A 20,482-nucleotide genomic window follows, 5' to 3' on the forward strand; every position below is an offset into this window, starting at 1 on the left:
TGTAATTGGTTTACTTGTTTATTTATTATGTTTTATTTTATTTATTATTATTTTCTTTGCGAAATTATGTATTGTATTGAACTGCTGCTGCTAAGTTAACAAATTTCACGTCACATGCCGGTGATAATAAACCTGATTCTGATACAAAACTATGATAGCCATAGTCATAGTCATAGTCATAGTCATACTTTATTAATCCCAGGGGAAATTGGTTTTCATTACAGTTGCTCCATAAATAATAAATAGTAATAGAACCATAAATAGTTAAATAGTAATATGTAAATTATGCCAGTAAATTATGAAATAATTCCAGGACCAGCCTATTGGCTCAGGGTGTCTGACCCTGAGGGGTATAGATCGGGTAAATGCAGGCAAGCTTTTTTCTACTGAGGTTGGGTGAGACCAGAACTAGAGGTCATGGGCTAGGGGTGAAAGGCGAAACGTTTTGAGGGGAAATATAATTCATTCAGTGGGTGGTGAGAGTGTGTCAGTGGAAGTGGGTTTGATTTCAGCATTTAAGAGAAATTTAAATGTTGATGGGAGGGGACTGGAGGGGTATCATCCTGGTGCAAGTTGATGGGACGAGGCAGAATAATAATTTGGAACGAACTAGATGGGCTGAAGAGCCCATTTCTGTGCTGTTTTACTATGACTCTTTGTAAAAAAAGTCCATAGACCATTTTAATGCAACATGATCAGAATGATTATAGCACTGCTAAACTGTAGAGATTAGGGTCGTGCAGATTAGTCAGGAGCCAAATAGTTGGAGGGATTTAGCTGTACTTGAAGCTGGTGCTGTGGACTTTCAAACTTCTGTACATCCTACCCCACGGTAGCTGGAAGAATCTCATATCCCTGACAGCATTTATTAACTTTCCCTCATCGTCCCTGAAATGGGTAGGCTCTGGGATAGTTCAACTGATTCAGGAGATCTTAAATGACACTGAGATCAGACAAGAAAGGGAAGGCAGATGTATTTCTTTAGATAACATGCTGGTAGCTTGTGGACAGAGCTTTTTATTTTTGTATTATTCAATTTAAAACCCCAAGCTGTTACACAGGGATTTTACCTCATGCCTTTAGACCGTGAATCCAGGACCTCTAGACTGCTAAGTCAGTAACATAATCGCAATGCTATCGACTCTGGAAGCTGCAGCAAGGCAAGGGTTAAGGTAACGTCCAGGCAAGGATAGTTTAGATAGTGTGCAGTCTGCCCAGGCAAGAGAGGCCATTGAAGAAAGGTCTCTTTGAGCTTCTGTTTGTATTGCAAGGGATTGGAGACACTGGCAAACGGAGACAAGATAAGGATGTAATCAAAGGATGCAAGGCACACACACACACCAACTAGGGAACAATTACTTTGCTAACCACAAAGTAGCTTCATTTGTTAACTCATAGTTTCTATTGCCTTTTAACACCTTTATTATGAATGGTGATTGATCATGCCAATAAGGAATTTAAAAATCACAGTTTATCAATGGTCAATATTTATGGTTAGAAATGGCTGGTCAGTAACTGAAGTGTGAATGAGATACAAGTGTTCATTTAATCGGCGATGACAGTTCCAATAAATTTCAGATTACAAGCTAATACAAGGTTTCTATATGTTCCTTTGTGTTCTCTAAGAAATCAACCCTTGCCTGGAAGGTAATGGAGGATGTCATGCCAATGCTGAATGCACGCAAACTGGGCCAAACCAGGTAGGTCAAATTAACTCCTCATGCACCCAGTTCACATCCAATTGTCACATACAAAGGCTAACTCATTCTGCGTCATGTGTTTTGTCAATCCTCCATTTGTATTTGACCATGCCAGTTGGAAATGTCCAATCAGATGGATCCTTTTAAGCAGGTTGTAGGTTACGGCTCATCCAGACATTTTAAAATGTGCTGAGGATTTTTGCCTCCACCACTCTCTCAGGCAGTGAGATCCTCTCTCTGGCCAGTCCTTGGGTAGAAAAAGGTGCTTTCTTCATCCCTCATCTAGACCACCAACCATTTACATTAAACTTACGCTTGCTACCACCACAAACAGCAATGCCACAAAAAGCAGTAGCGATCATCAAGGACCCCCACAATCAAGGCCATGCCCTCTCCTCACTGCTCGCTCGATCAGGAAGGCAGTAAGAGCATCAGGACCTTCACTAACAGGTTCAGGGACAGCTTTTACCCTCCAACCAACGGGCTCCTTAACCAATGTGGGTAACTTCACTCACTACAGCCCTAAGCTGATCACTGAACACAACCTATGGACTCACTTTCAAGGACTCTACAACTCGTGTTATCAGTATTATTTATTTGTTTATTTGATTGCTTGTTTATTAATTATTTTTGTATTTGTACAGTTGTTTTATTTTACATAGTGGTTGCTTGTCTTTGTATAGCTTTTCATTGTTTCTATTTCACCATTCTGCAAGTAAATGAATCACAGGGTGGTAATTGCTGACATGTACAGTACATTCTTTGATAATAAATGTATTTTGAAGTTTGAACTTTGAAACGCCACCATCTGTGTATTGGGAAGTCCTGCCATTTGGCCCTCTGGATCACTGAGTGCTGATTACCATCTTCTCTCTGACTCACTGGATCTCCAGTTCCTGCACTTCCTTTCAATCACCAGGGTCCTGTTTCCTGTTCCCTTCAAATTCAAGCAACGCACATCAAAGTTGCTGGTGAACGCAGCAGGCCAGGCAGCATCTCTAGGAAGAGGTGCAGTCGACGTTTCGGGCCAAGACCCTTCGTCAGGACTAACTGAAGGAAGAGCTAGTAAGAGATTTGAAAGTGGGAGGGAGAGGGGGAGATCCAAAATGATAGGAGAAGACAGGAGGGGGAGGGATGGAGCCAAGAGCTGGACAGGTGATTGTCAAAAGGGATATGAGAGGATCATGGGACGGGAGGCCTAGGGAGAAAGAAAGGGGGAGAGGGGGAAGCCCAGAGAATGAGCAAGCAGTATAGTGAGAGGGAGAAAAAAGAGAGGAAAAAATGGAAAAGAAAAAAAAAACTTAATAAATAAATAAATAAGGGATGGGGTATGATGGGGAGGTGGGGCATTAACAGAAGTTAGAGAAGTCAGTGTTCATGCCATCAGGTTGGAGGCTACCCAGATGGAATATAAGGTGGTGTTCCTCCAACCTCAGTCTGGCTTCATCTTGACAGTAGAGGAGGCCATGGATAGACATATCAGAATGGGAATGGGACGTAGAATTAAAATGTGTGGCCACATCCAATCAAATCCCTTCACATCCCTTCAAATTCACCTGGTTCTGTTTTGCATACCACCTTGGATCTTATTGCTGTCTTGCTATCTTGTGCTCCCTTAAACCTACATGTGTACACTGAAAAGTGTATTTTTTATATGCAACATCTAAATTAAAGTCGATTAAACATTTTGTAATATTATTTTGAATCTAGAAAATAGTCTGGCTCCATGGAGTCAAAGTTGGGTTATTGTCATCTGCACAAGTACATATGCGTACAGGTGCAATGAAAAACTTATTTGCAGCATTCACAAGAAAAAGAAACATAAATTAAATACATATCATACACATTTTTACAAGAATAAAACAATTCAATCATGAAAAGTCCATTTTAGTACAAAGTGATCAGAATTGTGACAGTGTTGCTATTGTGATTACAGTTTTGCTGGTTGGTATGTATGGTAGACTAACAGACTTTTACTGTACTTATTTACTTAATTTTTGTTCCATAATTATTAACCTTGTTTATTTTTACTTATGACTTTTTGACTGATTCTTTCTAATTGGTGTTGTTAGGCAGTGTGCAATTGTTTACTTAACTACGAAGGTGATGGGAAGACATGCAAACCAATTAATCCTTGCTGGGTGGTGAGTATGAGTGTCAGTGCTTATTGTGCCTAAAGTAACCTGAGTTACTAATCGGCCAGAAGCTTAGAACAATGAGTGAGCATTTTTGATCCATTAATTTACAAGAATGATGCCAAGATTTGAGGGAAAGGATGAATTAGAACTTTATTCCCCGGAGTGTAGGAGAATGGGGGAGATTTGACAAAAGGTATATCGGTCTAAACGCAAGCAGGAATCTTCCACTGCGGTTTGGTGAGTCTAGAACTAGAGGTTATGAGTTAAGGGGGAAAACTGAAATGTTTAAGAGTAACCTGAGGGGGAATACCTTCACGCAGAGGGTGGTGAGAGCGTGGAACAAGCTGCCAGCAAAAGTGATGGTTGCAGCTTCAATAGCAACACTTAGGAGAATTTTGGATAGGTACATGAGTGGAAGGGGTACCGAGGGATATAGCCCAGGTGCAGGTCGATGGGACTAAGCAGAATAATAGATTGGCATGGACTAGATGGGCTGAAGGGCCTGCTTCTGTGCTGTATCTATGACTCTGTGACTCTTATTTCAGGACAATGGAGGTTGCAGTGCATTTGCCAAATGTAATCACACGGGACCAAACGAGCGATCATGTAGTTGTTTCACAACTTATGTTGGCGATGGAATAACATGCAAAGGAACCATATACAAGGTGTGTTCAGTGATGGTGACATTAATTGCTCAATTTAGAAAACTGTCCTATGAACATTTTCAGTTCTGGTTGCCTGCACAATCCAGCCCCTCAACAGTGATCTCTCACTCTTCCCTTCCAGGAGATGTTCTGGAATACCGCCTCATCCCAATTTGTTTACCACCTCCAGGTAAAACCGACCTGCCTGAAGAAAGCAGAAGAATTTAATGATGACATACGGAAGTGATAACTCACAGGCAAAGTCTGAAATCTCTGGAAGACCAGAACACACAATAATGGTTTGGCATGGACTAGATGGACTTGGGGGCCTGTTTCTGTGCTGTAGTGCTCTATGATGCTATACCCCTTTGCCATCAGATTTCTGAATGGTGAGACCACTCAAAGATGTGGGACCACTCAGGGATCAAGGTGGGGAACATTTGCTTGGATGCAGAGAATGTGAGTGAGGTACTTAATGAGTACTTTGCTTCAGTCCTTACCAACGAAAAGGATATGGAGGATCAGTAACTGAGTGTATAAAAACACTGCTAAAATGTTGAGCCAGCTATGGGAATGATTGCCATTAAGCTGAAAAGGATGCAAAACAAGTTTGACATAGATGTTAAACACAAGAACTTCTCAAAATGCTGGAAATCTTGAACAACACACTCAAAATGTTGGAGGAACAGCAGGTCAGGCAGCATCTAAAGCAGAAACAATTGAAGTTTTGTGCCAAGACCCTTCATCAAGGCTGAAACTTTGGCTGTGTATTCTCCTCCACAGATTTTGCCTTTCTTGCTGAGTTCCTCTGGCATTTTGTGTGTGTTTCATGTAGATGTTACCGGGACTGGAAAGACTGATTTACAAGGAGAGACTTGATAGGCTAGGAACTTTTTTCCTCGCAGCACAGGAGGTTTATGGGTGACCATGTATAGAGGCTTATAAAATCACGAGGGGCGTAGATCATTTGTATGGTCACAGTCTTTTCCCTGAGGTAGGGGGGTCTAAAACTGGTCACCACGAGCTTAAAGGTGAGGGGGAAAAGATTTAAAAGGAATCTGCAGGGCAACCTTTTACACAGAAGGGATGGGTATATGAAACAGGATACATGTAGAGGTGAGGACAATTACAACATTGTCCTTTGCTGGCTTTTTGAGGCATCACCTTTTCAAGATGTCCTCTTTGCTAGGGAGCCTGGTGCCCATGGTGGAGCTGGCGGAGTTTGCAACTTTCTGCAGCTTTTTCCGATCCCGTGCAGTGGCCCCACCATACCAGGCAGCGATGCAACCAGTTAGCATGCTCTCCATGGTACATCTGTAGATATTTGCGAGTCTTTGGTAACATACCAAATCTCCTCAACCTCCTTATGAAATATAGCCACTGTTGGGCCTTCTTTGTAGTTGCATCAATAGGTTGGTCCAGTATAGACCTTCAGAGATGTTGACACCCAGGTGAGGACTGGTGTGTGTTCCCTTGATTTCCCCTTCCTGAAGTCCACAATCAATACCTTGGTCTCACTGATGTGGAGTGCGAGGTTTTGTTGCGACACCACTCAACCAGCTGATCTTCCTCACTCCTGCACGCCTCCTCATCACCATCTGACAACTTGGTCAGTGTGATTAATTTCCCTACTGGTTAACTTTGACAGAGCAAAAAGGGTGAATAACCAATAGAAGCATGAATCCCTGGGGAAAGCATGAAGCGTCATCACATCCAAAATCATCCCCATGGACCAGAAACAGAGGCAGAAATGTCTCCAGTCACCTACGGTTCAGGAAAAGTTATTACTGTACAACCACCAGGCTCCTGAACTGGCATGGATAACTTCATTCCCCACAACTTGGAACTGATTTATGATGTACAGACACATTTTCAAAGACTCCTTACAGCTCATGTTGTCAGTATTATTTGCAATTTGTCTTTGTTTGCACATTGCTTGTTTGTCAGCCTATATTTATATATAGTTCTAAATTCTTTTTTCCCTGCAAATTCCTAAAAGAAAACGAATCTCAAGGTATACATGGTAACACATACATACTTTGATGATAAATTTACCTTGAATTTCAATTCACTTGTGTTAAAGGCACCATGGTAGTGTAGTGGCTAACAAAACTCTTTGCAGCACCAGTGATCAAGGTGCAAGGATAAACATCTCATTCTGTCTGGGTAGCCTCCAGCCCGATGGCATGAACATCAATTTTTTGAACTTTCTCCTTCCCCCTCCCTGCTTACACCTTCCCCTCCCTCGCCCCCCCCCCGCCCCGACCATCTTCTGTCTGCTGAGTCTTTCCTTTCTAGATCTGACGAAGGGTCTCAGCCCGAAACGTCAACTGTTTATTCCCCTTCATAGACCTGTTGAGTTCTTCCAACATTGTGTGTCTATGTGTGTTGCTCTGGATTTCCAGTATCTACAGAAACTCTATTGTTAAGGATAACTTCTGCCTTTCCTTCTCTGGTTCACAATGTGTAGGGTGAGGGTATCTGCAGAACCTTGTGCAAGGCAGTGAGGAAACTGTATCTTACTGAGCAGGTGCGTGTGTTTAAGGAAGTACAGAACTGTGCAGAGGTCTTAGGCACAGAGCTAGGGTCTTAGCTAGGGTACTTAATGCTTTTGCACAGTACTGTAGCAATTTTATGCATCACACTGTACTGGTGCTGCAAAAAAATTTCATGACATGTGAGGGATGATAAACCTGATTCTGATATGGGTCTCTATTGTGGTCTGAGAGTGGGAAGGGGGCAGGGAGAAGGGAATCATGGTAGGGAAAAAGGAAGGGAGAGGAGAGGGAGTGGGAAGCACCAGAGAGACATTCTGTAATGATTAATAAACCAATTGTTTGGAATCAAATGACCTTGCCTGGTGTCTCAGGGCTGGTTGTGGCTGCCCAGTGGCTGCCCAGCGCCAACTCTACCCCTGGTAATCCTTTCTCTGCCACCTGTCCCACACCCCTCCCGTGGCGTTCCACCCTGGCCATTCCCACATCCCGCCAGATTTAGAAACTCGCTCTCTGCTCCACATTGAGAAATGCCGTAGTGTAAATGTCTTAGGCACCCTAGCTATATAGAGATTTGCACAGTACTGTAAATTGTCAGGGTTAAAAACTTGGAATGTAAGGAGGTTCAGCACGGATATTTTGTTTAATCTGTCACTATTTTGTGGTCATTTGAAGTGAAGAAATTTGTTCTTACATTCCTGTACTCACAGATGCATGGTGTGACCGAACTCGGAAGCCAAGGACCCTTTACTGTCTTCATCCCCAGCAATGATGCTTTCAAAAACGAGACCCGGGTAAGCATAACCATTTTCCAAAGCAAACCATTTGAGCCATATTTCTATGAGCACTTGGCTCACTGCTGCCTGCAATCTTTAGATATCGGAATGGACATCTAAAGGACAAATGGCCCAGATTCTCCGTTACCACATTGTGGCCTGTAACCAGCTGCTGTACAACCGGCTGATCAGTCTGAAGAGCATCATCTCCCTTCAAGGAGAAACCATCCAGCTGTCCAATAACAATGTGAGGAATGAAGTGGTAAAACTACATGAGAACAAACTGTATAAACTGTGTCTTATTTGACGTTATGACTGAAACTAATTGTGGAGGGGTAGAGGGAAATAAGTATCTGTGACTCTGTGGACAATTTGTGAGGGGAGTCAGATTTCCCGTCTCGGGGGAGGGGGGGGCACAGTAGCATAGCGGTTAGCAATACACTATGATAACGCCAACAACCCGGGTTCAATTCTGCCACTGTCTATCAGGAATCTCTACATTTTACCAGTTCCCTCCCACTTTCCAAAAACATACGGGTCAGGAGGTTAATGAGTCACATGGCTGTAGTTGGGCTGCACAGGCTCGTTGGGACGGAAGGGCCTGTTACCGTGCTGGATCTCTAAATTACGAACAATAAATCAAACTCAACGTACAATGCTTGAGTGCCACACTGTCAGAAGTGCCAGCAGAGACATTCATCAGACGGATCATCGGTCCTGTCGTGGTTTACGGTACTTTTCGAGGAATAGTGGCATTGATACCACAGCCAATCATTTAGGTGCATTATTTCATTGCTTTGGCACCCCATATCTAAAAAAGGATGTGCTGGCATCGGAGAGTATACAGAGCAGTCTTATGAGAATGATCCCAGGGTTGAAAGGGTTAACATATGAGGAGCATTTGTTGGCTCTGGGTCTGCACTCACTGGAGTTTAGCAGAATGATGGGGGCGGGGAGGGTGGAGATCTCATTGAAACCTATTAATATTGAAAGGTTTAGATAGAGTGAACCTGCCTTCTCCCTGGAACCTTTGACACTCTTACTAATGAAGAACCTATCAACCTCTGCTTTAAATATACTCAATAACTTGGCCTCCACAGCCATCCGTGGCAATGAATTTCACAGATTCACCACCCTCTGGCTAAAGAAATTCCTCATCTCTGTTTTAAAGGGATATCCTTCTTTCCTGAAGCTGCGCCCTCTGGTCCTAGACTCCCCCACTGTAGGAAACATCCTCTTCAAATCCATTCTATTTAAACTCCACAATATTCAATAGGATTCAATTAGATCCCATGCATTCTTCAAAACTCCAGCGAGTACAGGCCCAGTGTCATTAAACGCTCCTCAGACATTAACCCATTCATTCCAGGAATCATTCTAGTGAACCTCCTCTGGATCTTCTCCAATGCCAGCACATTTTTTCATAGTAAACTGCTCATAATACTCTAAGTGTGGCCTAACCAATGTTTTATAAAGCCTCAGCATCACATCCTTACTCTTGTATTCTAATCCTCTTGAAATTAATGCTAACATTGTGTTTGCCTTCCTTATCACCAATTCAATCTGCAAGTTAACCTTTAGGGAATCCTGCACAAAGACTCCCAAGTTCCAATCTTCTGCCCATTTAGAAAATAGTCTATGCCTCTATTCCTTATACCAAAATGCATGACCTTACAGTTCCCTACATTATATTCCATCTGCAGCTCCTTCGCCCATTCTCTCAATCTGTCTGTTCTTCTGCAGAGTCCCTGCTTCCTCAACACTACCTGTTCCTCCACCTATCTTTGTATTGTCTGCAAACCTGGCCACAAAGCCTTCAATTCCATTATCCACGATGTTGGCATATAACGTGAAAAGAAGTGGTTCTGACACTGACTCTTGTGGAACACCATCGAACTCAATATAAATACAAATTTGTAATCAAATATCGCTATGATGATTGTACGTTCTAGTATCAATTGTTTGGCGACAATAAAGTATAAAGTATAAAGTACACTACTAGTCAGCAGCAGCCAGCCAGAAAAGGCCCCCTTTATTCCTACTCTTTTCCTCATGCCACTCAGTCAATCTTCTACCCATGCTAGTACTGTTGCTCATTTTTATGATTAATAGGGGGGAATTTTACTTCATTTATACATGATAGTGAGAAATTTTACCTTATATTTATAAATAATAGTCAAGGATGTATGTTATGTTGAGTTATATTCTTTATCTTTGATAACTATAATTTTTAATTGTTATTAATTCCTACCTTTTAACTGACAGAACGTCTTGATACTAAACAAGAAAACCAAACTCTTACAGAGTGACATTATCAATGCCAATGGAGTGGTTCACTTTATCGACAGGATACTTGTTCCTCAAAATATGATTGTTCTTCCTAAGGATACTCAAGGCTCCAGCCAAGTAAGGATTGCAATTTTCAACATTAACCTAATGTTAATTCTGGCAAATTTTAGTTGTATCTGATACATGCAGTGTAAAATGCAAAAGGCGGGTGGGATTCGAGTCTGCAAGTAATTATCAGGATGGTCTTATATATTAGTCTTTGCCGTAATCTTTGGTGTTATGCCTAGACCAATTTGGTCTGTCTTGCTATCATTTTATAGATAGAACTTTCTGGAACATCTCCTGACTAATAACAACAAAATCACCAAACATTGCATCAATGGTTATTAGGAATATTGTGTGTTATTTTCCAAGGAGAGCATATCTTATGAGGATGGGTTGAGTGAGCTAGAGTTTTTCAACTAGGATTGAAGGAGGCTGAGAAGTGACTTGACAGAGGAGTACAAGATGATGAGGTATATTGTAGATCAAGTGGATCACTAAGGGACTTTTTCCCCAGGTAGAAACAGCGAATATGAGGGGGCAGAATTTTAAGGTGATTGGAATAAATTATAGGAGGGATGTCAGAGGTAAGTTTTTGTTTTAAAAACACAGTGGTGCATGTGTGGAACATGCTTGCCAGGGGTGGTGGTGGGGGCAGGTACATTAGGATCATTTAAGAGACTCTTAGATAGGCATGTGGATGATAGAAAAATGGAGGGTTATGTGGGAGGGAAGGGTTAGAATGATCCTAGAGTAGGTTAAAAGGTTTGCACAATATTGTGGTTCGAAGAGCCTGTACTGTGCTGTAATGTTCTATGTTCTATGTTTGAATATACTAACATACAAGTTTTCACTTCAACCCAGTTATTCTGAAGATATTTTAAATTAACCCAGATATAAATGCACTAAATAGAAATGACTAGGACATTAATATTCAACTACAATTATACAGAGTCCACGACTTAAAGACACAGAACATAGAACACAGCAGGCCATTCGGCCCATGATGTTGTGCTGACCTTTTAACCTACTCCAAGATTAATCTAACCCTTCCCTGCTACATAGTCCTCCATTTTTCTATCATCCATGTTCACTTTTAGAGCATGGTTGCCATGGCATGGGTAGAATTTATTGTCCAATTGACAATGACCTTGAGAGGTGGTGGGCTGCTGCTTTGAATGATTGCAGTCTGGATGGTGACGCTGCTCCCACTGTACTGTTGGGGAGGGTGTGCCAACCGTGATGAAGGAAGTCAGGGAAGCTGGTGGTGGTGTTCCAGTTCACGTGCTGCCCCTCATCATTTATGCAGTGGAGATCTAGTTATAATAATGGCCAATGTAGAATGGAAATTATATCTTGAGATTGCTTACTCTAGTAATGTTAAAATTTGCACGTGATTGTAGAAAGTTAAGTCATTGTGATGCAATAGGTGTAACTTTCCATTTGCTGCTCTGATATCCGTAACTGTACAGGGCAGAGACTCAACACAACAAATTACACAAATGTACAGGGCAGAACTCAATACTACAAATTCTACAACTACCTTCAATGACAAAATCACTGTATTGGAAAGCACGCAGGTTTTATACTGGCAAATTTCTAACTCCTAAGATTGTTTAGGCAATAAACTTCAGCAGGAAGCATTGAGCACATGAACATTCATGCACACACATGGGGACAGGCCTCACCAGTGCTTTATAAAACCTCAACATTACATCCTTGTTTTTGTATTCTAATCCTCTCAAAATAAATGCTAACATTGCATTTGCCTTGCTTACCACCAACTCAACCTGCAAACGAACTTTGTGGGAATCCTACACAAGGTCTCCTATGTCCCTTTGCAACTCAGATTTTTGAATTGTCTCTCCATTTCTAAAATAGTCTATGCTTTTATTTCTTCTACCAAAGTACATGACCTACACTTCCCAATACTGTATTCCATCTGCCAATTCTTTGCCCATTCTCTTGATCTGTTTAAGTCCTTCTGTAGCCTCTCTGCTTCCTCAAACTACCTGCCCCTCCACCTATCTTTATATTATCTGCAAATTTGGCCAGAAAATCATCAATTCCTTCATCCAAGTCATTGCCATAAAACGTAAAAAGTATCAGTCCCAACACAGACCTCTGTGGAGCACCACTAGTTACCAACAGCCACTGGTTACTGATAGCCAACCAGAAAAGGCTCCCTTTATTCCCACTCTTTGCCTCTTGTCAATCAGCCAATGCTCTACCCATGCTAGTATCTTTCCTTTAATATGATGGGTTCTTAACTTTGTAAGCAGCCTTGTCAAAGGCCTTCTGAAAATATAAGTTCACAAAATTCACCAATTCTCCTTTGCGTATCCTGCTTGTTACTTCTTCAAGGAATTCCAACAGATTTGTCAGGCAAGGTTTTTCCTTAAGTAAACCATGCTGACTACAGCCTATTTTATCATATGCCTCCAAGTACCCTGAAACCACATGCTTAAAAATCGACTCCAACATCTTCCTAACACTGAGTTCAGACTAACTGGCCTGTAATTTACTTTCTTCTGCCTCTCTCCCCTCTTGAGGACTGGAGTGACATTTGCAATTTTTCAGCCCTCTGGAACTATGCCAGAATTGATCGATTTTCGAAAGATCAATTCTAATACTTCCACAATCTCTTCAGTCACCTCCTTCAGAACCGTCTGGTCCACATGACTTATCTACCTTCAGACCTTTCAGTTTCTTAAGCACCTTCTCCCAAGTAATGGCAACTTCACTCATTTTGACCCCTTACACTTTTGAACCTCCAGCATGCTGCTAGTTTCTTCAACAGTGAAGACTGATGCAAAATATTTCAGTTCATCTGCTATTTCTTTGTTCTCTATTAATACCTCTCCAGAATCATTTTCCAGTGGTCCGATATTTACTCTCACCTCTCTTTTACTCATTATATCTGAAGAAATTTTTGGTATTCTCTTTAATATTATTGGCTAGGTTACCTTAATATTCTATCTTTTCCTTCTTTAAGACCTTCCAGTTGCCTTCTGTTGGTTTTTAAAAGCTTTCCAATCCTCCAACTTCCCATTAATTTTTGGTCTATTATATGCTCTCTCTTTGGTTTTAATGTTGGCTTTCACTTCTCTTGCCAGCCACAGTTGCATCATCCTGCCTTTAAAATACTATTTCTTCATTGGCCTGTACCTATCTTGTGTCGTCAAAATTGCTCCCAGAAATTGCAGCCATTGGTGCTCTGCTGTCATCCCTGCTAGTGTCCACTTCCAATCAACTTTGTCCAGCTCCTCCTCATGTCTCTGTAATTCCCTTTACTCCATTGTAATACTGACTTCAGTTTCTTCTTAAATTGCAGGGTGAATTCTATCATATTATGATCACTGTCTCCTAAGAGTTCCTTTACCTTAAGCTCTCCAATCAAATTTGTTTATTATGCCACATGCAATCCAGAATAGCTGATCCCTTAATGGGTTGAACCACGAGCTGCTCTAAAAAGCCATCTCAAAGGCATTCTAGAAATTCCACCTCTTGGGATCCAGCACCAACCTGATTTTCCCAAACTACCTCCATATTGAAAACCCCATGACTATTGTAACATCGCCCTTTTAAACATAGAAACATAGAAGATAGGTGCAGGAGTAGGCCATTCGGCCCTTCGAGCCTGCACCGCCATTTATTATGATCATGGCTGATCATCCAACTCAGAACCCCGCCCCAGCCTTCCCTCCATACCCCCTGACCCCTGTAGCCACAAGGGCCATATCTAACTCCCTCTTAAACATAGCCAATGAACTGGCCTCAACAGTTTCCTGTGGCAGAGAATTCCACAGATTCACCACACTCTTTTGACACGCATTTTCGATCTCCCAATGTAATTTGTAAACCACATCTTTGCTACTGTTCAGAGGCCTGCATATAACTCCCATCAGGGCTTTTTTTACCCTTGCAGTTTCTTTGTTTGACCCACAACAATCCTACACCTTCCAATCCTATGTCACTTCTTTCCAATGATTTGATTTCCTTTTTTACTAAGAGAGCCACCCCACTCCCTCTGCCTACCTGTCTGTCCTTTCAATACAATGTGTATCCTTGGACATTAAGCTCTCAGCTATAATCTTTCAACCATAACTCAGTGATGCCCGCAACATCATACATGCCAATCTGCAAGTTCATCTACATTATTCCGTGTAATGTGTGCATACAAATCTACCACCTTCAGTCCTGTATTCCCCCTTTTCAATTTTGTCTGCCTTTTACATTGCTGCTCATTACGTTGACTGTAATTTTGCCCCATCTTCAGCCTGTCTTTACTAGTAGTTCGCACCACTCTGCTTCTTTTTGTAAAACAACTGCCCCATCCTCAGTCGTATCACTCCGGTTCCCACCTCCTCCACAACCCCCCCCCCCGGCCGAATTAGTTTAAATCCTAACAACTCTAGCAAACCTGCCCATAAGGGTACTGATTTCCCCCCCCCCACCCCCAGGTTCAGGTGCAACATGACCCTTTTGTACAGGTTGTACCCCCCGCAGAAGAGATCTCAGTGATCCAGAAATCTGAACCTCTGTCCTCTACAGAAGTTTCTCAACCACGCATTCACCTGTCAAATCATCTTATTCTTACCCTCACTGGCATGTGGCACAGGCAGCAACCCAGAGATTGCTAGCCTAGGGGTCCTGCTTTTCAGCTGTCTAAAACCTGTCTCCAGGATCTCCTCACCTTTCCTACCTATGTCTTTGGTGCCAATATGTGCCATGATTCTGGCCGCTCCCCCTCCCCCTTTAGAATGCCGGATATGACGCTGGAGGAACCTGATGAAGGGTCTCGCCCCAAAACGTCGACTGTTTATTCCTCTCCATAGATCCTGCCTAACCTGCTGAGTTCCTCCAGCATTTTGTGTGTGTTGCTCGGTATTCATGAACACTATTGTGTACACGTGCTTCTGCACACGTGTCCTCACACATGTGCACACATAAACATTCACACCCACACAGGTACACTAATGATCTCCTGCTCACATCAGGAGTCATAGACTGATTTTCATAAAGTTTTCACAGGTATGGAAGACATTATTACAGAGGACACTAACTGGAGGCTTTTGGAAGAACGTTATGAGTTGCTAAAGAGATTAGCTCTATTACATATACAACAAAACATATAGTGAAATATGTCTTTTGTGCCAATGGCCAACACAGTCAAATTGCCACTACACTTCTGATGCCAGCACAGTATGCCCACAACTTACTAACCCTAACCCGTATCGCACAAGAGAAAATGAGAGGATCTTATTACCCAGCAAATGTTAGCGATCTGAAACTCACTTCCCAAATGTAGAATGCGGAAGAAACCTCATCACAATTGGCAAGTGCTTGGACGAGCACAGACGTGACATTCAAGGGGACGGGGCAAGATGTGGGTAGTGAGATCAGACTGGACACAGCTTTTACAACCATCTTGGCTGTAGGATCTTTCTCTGTGTCAGAAATCTCCATGATCCATGAAGTTAGTAGCATACCTCATATCATTTCACAATGCCCGATAAGAGAACTATCACCTCTAATAGCAAATCTTCAATGACTTTCCTCCCTCCAGCTCAACTTGACAACATTGGCAGACGAGAATGGATACTCCATCTTTGTTAATCTCTTACAGGTAAGCGAGCTTTATCCTCATAGCCTGGAAAATGACGAAGTGCAAAGAGAGCCAAAATAGTGAGGTAGTGTACGTGGATTCATTGTCCATTCAGAAATCTGATGGTGAAAGGGAAGAAACGGTTCCCAAACAGCAATCCAGCCAGTTCTAAAGCTCCCCAATGCTCATACTTTCTCCTGCTAGGTACTGTGTCCTTTCATGGATCTAGGCATTACTCTCGACGTCAGCATTTAACAGACATTCCTCAACAAGCTTGAGAAATTAGTGTTGAGCTGGCTTCTGGGACCATGCAGATCACGGGATGTTCCAGGGTTCAATCCCAGAATAATAATGGAACAGTGATGTATTTCCCAGTCAGGATAGTGTGCATCCTAGAGGAAACTTGCAAATGGCAATATTCCTATACACCTGCTTAATAACCTCTTATTGAGGGTCTTTTGAATTGTCACGTGACCAGCAACAATGAATATAGAATTGAGTCAGGTTTTATAAACAAATAAACATTTATTAAATTCAGCTCAAAATTAGTAAAAAGATAAACAAACGAAAATCTTAACCGGAAGTAAACTGCTATGCGGCCATTTAACAAACCACTAAACTCAGTACTAGTTCTTAAAGCAGTAAATGCGAAAACAGTCTTAAAGTGGTAAATTCAAATACAGTTCTTCGAATGGTAAACTTGAAAGTCCAAGAGATTTATACAGTCAATTAAGAGAGACTTTCCTGAAGTAAAGAATTCGTCGAAGACACGACGTTACTGTCAGTCCCAGCCGGAACCTGTCTTGTCCGCAGGATTCACGACAACAGAAATAAAACGGTTTAAAGGCACTGACCTTTTACCTCCGTAGACTAGATTAGATACTGCACAACCTTTTCTGCTTCTTTTAGCAGAGGTTATCTCATACAGATCACTCTTACTTGAACGAATTCAATAATGGTCAATCCTCTCCAAAATCGCCAAACGACTCCTTCAGGTTCCCATCTTCACTCTCCAATATTACTGAAAAGATACATCAACAGACCTGGCAGCTATTGGTGAAACTGTCGGCCCAACACTTCTGTACCTTACAATAGAAAGTAAAACTCCGGTTTAAAACTATACTGCGTCATGAGATTAATACGCAGCATAGCGGAGTATCTGACTGAGGATCTAACTGAAAACCAACTGCATCACCAGGGGTCTACACTTATATACCTGGTGAGAACAGGTCATCATGTGACCTCACATCGGCAGGAAAGTTACATCATGTGACCTCCGCAAGACCATTACGTCATCCTCACAAGACAATCACAAGATATCCATGAAGTATGTAACAGAATGTTCAAATACACTATTTTCTTTACTTCTCCATTATCCTGCTAGTTAAACCCTACAAAAAAAGCACTATTTCCCTTTCATGTGTCCATATTAACTCAGTCCAATTCCAATTATAATTTTCCCAAGTACCTTTCTACTGATGTCTAGTCAATCGCTCTGCAGTTCCTCCTTTTTTCTGTCTATGCTCTCTTACATTGGAGGATTATCCTTCCAGTCTGGATTACCTTCTGTCAAATTTGGAAGATGCATCCACAGTCTCTATATCTACAGTTAAGTTTTGTAATTCCTAAACATAAAATTAGTCTGAATAAAAAGATGGGAGCCCAAGATGTGTGAGTCTTAGTTCGGGTTTACTTTAACGAGATGGACACTTACCACGTGGTAGTGTGATAATATATGCAATTCACGTATTTTAATGTACAGCCTGTCATTAATTATTTAAATGAACAAGAATGCTTAATCAAACAATAGATTTACAATAGTACTGAAATACTGTTGAAATATTGAATACATATAATCACCTTCTGCAAAACTTTGGTATGTGGGGTCATCAGGATCAGGAAATTTATTGGAAGATCTGTGATGAGTGTATTTTGTAGATGGTACATGCTAAAGTCATAGAGCTACACAGCATTGTAACAGGACCTTCCACTCAACTCATCCATTCCAACCAAGTTGTTTAACTGAGCTAGTCCCATTTAACATAAAACATACAGCACAGTACAGACCCTTCAGTGCACAACGTTATGGCAACCCTGTAACCTTCTGAAAGGTTAAACCCTTCCCTCCTACATAGCCTTCCATTTTGTTTTCATTTATATGCCTATCTAAGACATGTGCCTGCATCTGGCTGAAATCCCTCTACGCCTTTCCTATCCCCGTAACTGTCTAAATATCCTTTAAATGTTGCATAGTGCCCACCGTTTAACTTCCTATGGCAGCTCATTCCATGCACCCACTAATCCCTTGTGTGAAAAAGCTGCCCATCAGGACCCTCTTAAATCTATGCACTCTAATTTTGTATGCCCATCCCCACCTGAGGTGAAGACTATTGTGATTTTCCTCCTCTGTGTCCCTCATGATTTTATAAACTTCTCTATGATTTCTCCTCAGTCTCCTGTGCTCCAGGGAAAAATAGCCCGGTCCATCTGCTGTCTTCTTATAATTCAGATCCCTTGTTGCCATGGTACAATGGTGATAAAAGGAATGAATATTTAATTTGGTGGATGAGGTGCCAATTAAGTTGCTACATTGCCAAAGTCAAATTAAATTTATTATCAAAGTATGTATATGGTACAATATTCTACTCTGTGATTCACTCATGGACAAATATGACCGAAGGGCGTCTTTCTGTGCTATCTGATTCTGGTTGACATCCGTCTGTCTCGAAGGAGAGTGGGTAATGATCATCATCACAAGCCTGGGCGGAAGGTATGGAGATCCTGAGATGCCCAGTCATCAAGATCCCCCTCCCGGCCTCACCAGTGTGGCCCAAAGGAAAGTTTATGAAGCGATACGTTTGGCACCAGCTTGGCTACAGGAGCTGCCAGAAGGATGTTCAATGACGTCCAGCCGCCTTAGGGGCTCCACTCTGGATTTGTCGTCTGGGTTTACTCCGGTCGCCTTTGTCTCTCCCATTGGGACTATTTACCCATAGCTGGGGATCTGGTTCACAAGCACCAGGGTGTGTCCACACACCAGTGGGCCTGCGTGCTATGTGTGCAGGGGCCAGACCTCCTCCCCATCCTCTGTAGTTCAGCCTGAATCCGAAAGGAGTTCAGTTTTCGTGTGTCACCAGTGAGGAGGCACTACATGAGGCTTGCTGTTGTACAGGCTATGTACTGGCAGGGAGAGACTTACACATTCAGCTCTCTTTTCACGAGACTGCTAGCCGGCAGTGGAAGTTGAAAGTGAGAGTGACAAACACTACCCACTACACTAGACACACCACAACAAATATTTTGACACTGCAGCCATTTTGACACCATGACTCTATGACTCTAAATAATCTTACAAGCACCTGAATGGCCAAGGTGTACTATTATACTTTTTAAAAAAACAAACAATAGTGATTAGGTTGCTCCATTCCGTAACATTACATTCTTCTGTTATCTTCATCCTTACCTTGTTCTCATATTTGATCTTTAGAAGCTCCATCCTGTTTTCACCTGTTATCAAAACTTCCCCTCTGGCCATAAAACAAATTGCCTATCATCAAAGAAAATAGTTTGTTCCCATATAAGACAAACACACTTGTAATTTTTCTCACTCAAAAAGCACATTAGGATTTCATAGACCCCATTTTGTTACATTTTATAAAAATTACAAATTCATAAAGAATTCACGGTTTCAGATATATTCCACAAACTCACCAGGTCAGGCAATATCTATGGAAAGGAATGAACAATGGAATTGTTGTGCCCAAACATTTCCTTTGTCAGAAGTGTTGACTGTTTATTCCTCTCCGTAGATGCTGCCTGACCTGCTGAGTTCCTCCAGCATCTCCTGTGCGTTGCTCTGGATTTCCAGCATCTGCAGAATTCCTTGTGTTTATTATTCCATGCAGTATTCCAAATCTTTGCTGTAATTACCAGCGGTATTCTAACCCATTTGTTATTTTCTTTGCAGGACACCAACGTACTGAACATGATTAATGATCCAAATCATAAACCGGTCACCCTGTTCCTACCAACAGACACAGCCATGAAGTCTCTATCTAAAGCACGACAGAATTTCCTGTATAATAAGGATAATAGAAATGCGCTGATAGATTACCTTAAGTTTCATATTATCAGAGATGCAAAGGTAACTATTGTCACTCGGGAGTTTAAACATTCATGCACTTTAGATTCAGGAAGCACTTGTGAAACTAGTCTATTTTTGAGTCTTAAGGTAGATTACACTGGACAACACATTTTTTGGATGTGTTGTTTCCTCAGATTTTTTTAAAATGATAGATCACTTGAAGCTGAATACAAATAAATTTCAGACTACTTATATAACGTAGGAATTTGGAGAAACAAGAAATTAACTTTTATTGAATATAATGTGTTTAATTGCATAATGGTGCTGACCGCAATAGTTCAACAAAGCTAAAAATGTTTTGTTGGTGATTTTCATTTGTACTCATTGTCTGAGGCTTTTCACTTAAGTGCCCAATAATAATCAGCCTGCATTGATGATTTCCAGTTGCCCTGATACCGTTTCTCCATGACCACAATGTCCTAGTGAAACCTTTCTCCATGCTTGTCACTGACAGTGCCAAGATTTGCAGGGAAGAAGTCTAAATGGGAATGCAGAAAATGAATCTTTAGTGACATGTTGCACTTCATAGTTTTGTATGCTTGAAGCTGGGCAACCAGTGGTACATAGATTGGTTCTCTGTAGTTGCCAAGAAATTTTTCAACAACATTCTTGAATGCTTCCCAGGCAATTTTCTCTGGTCCCATTA

General features: G+C 41.6%; 1 protein-coding gene across 6 annotated transcripts in view; it reads left to right on the top strand.

Annotated features, from left to right (window-relative positions):
- stab2 (stabilin 2) overlaps nt 1-20,482 on the top strand; it is a 215,217-nt gene that overhangs the window by 141,666 nt on the left and 53,069 nt on the right. For all 6 annotated transcript variants that reach the window (XM_063058388.1, XM_063058389.1, XM_063058392.1 and 3 more), the window contains 9 exons: nt 1,627-1,700; nt 3,773-3,844; nt 4,384-4,503; nt 4,625-4,672; nt 7,688-7,771; nt 7,854-8,000; nt 10,019-10,159; nt 15,654-15,713; nt 19,660-19,836. In XM_063058388.1, the coding sequence (XP_062914458.1) occupies nt 1,627-1,700; nt 3,773-3,844; nt 4,384-4,503; nt 4,625-4,672; nt 7,688-7,771; nt 7,854-8,000; nt 10,019-10,159; nt 15,654-15,713; nt 19,660-19,836 (923 nt within the window). The remainder of the gene's footprint in view (nt 1-1,626; nt 1,701-3,772; nt 3,845-4,383; nt 4,504-4,624; nt 4,673-7,687; nt 7,772-7,853; nt 8,001-10,018; nt 10,160-15,653; nt 15,714-19,659; nt 19,837-20,482) is intronic.

This window comes from Mobula hypostoma, chromosome 9 (genome assembly GCF_963921235.1).
Source record: "Mobula hypostoma chromosome 9, sMobHyp1.1, whole genome shotgun sequence".
Taxonomy (NCBI): Eukaryota; Metazoa; Chordata; class Chondrichthyes; order Myliobatiformes; family Myliobatidae; genus Mobula; species Mobula hypostoma.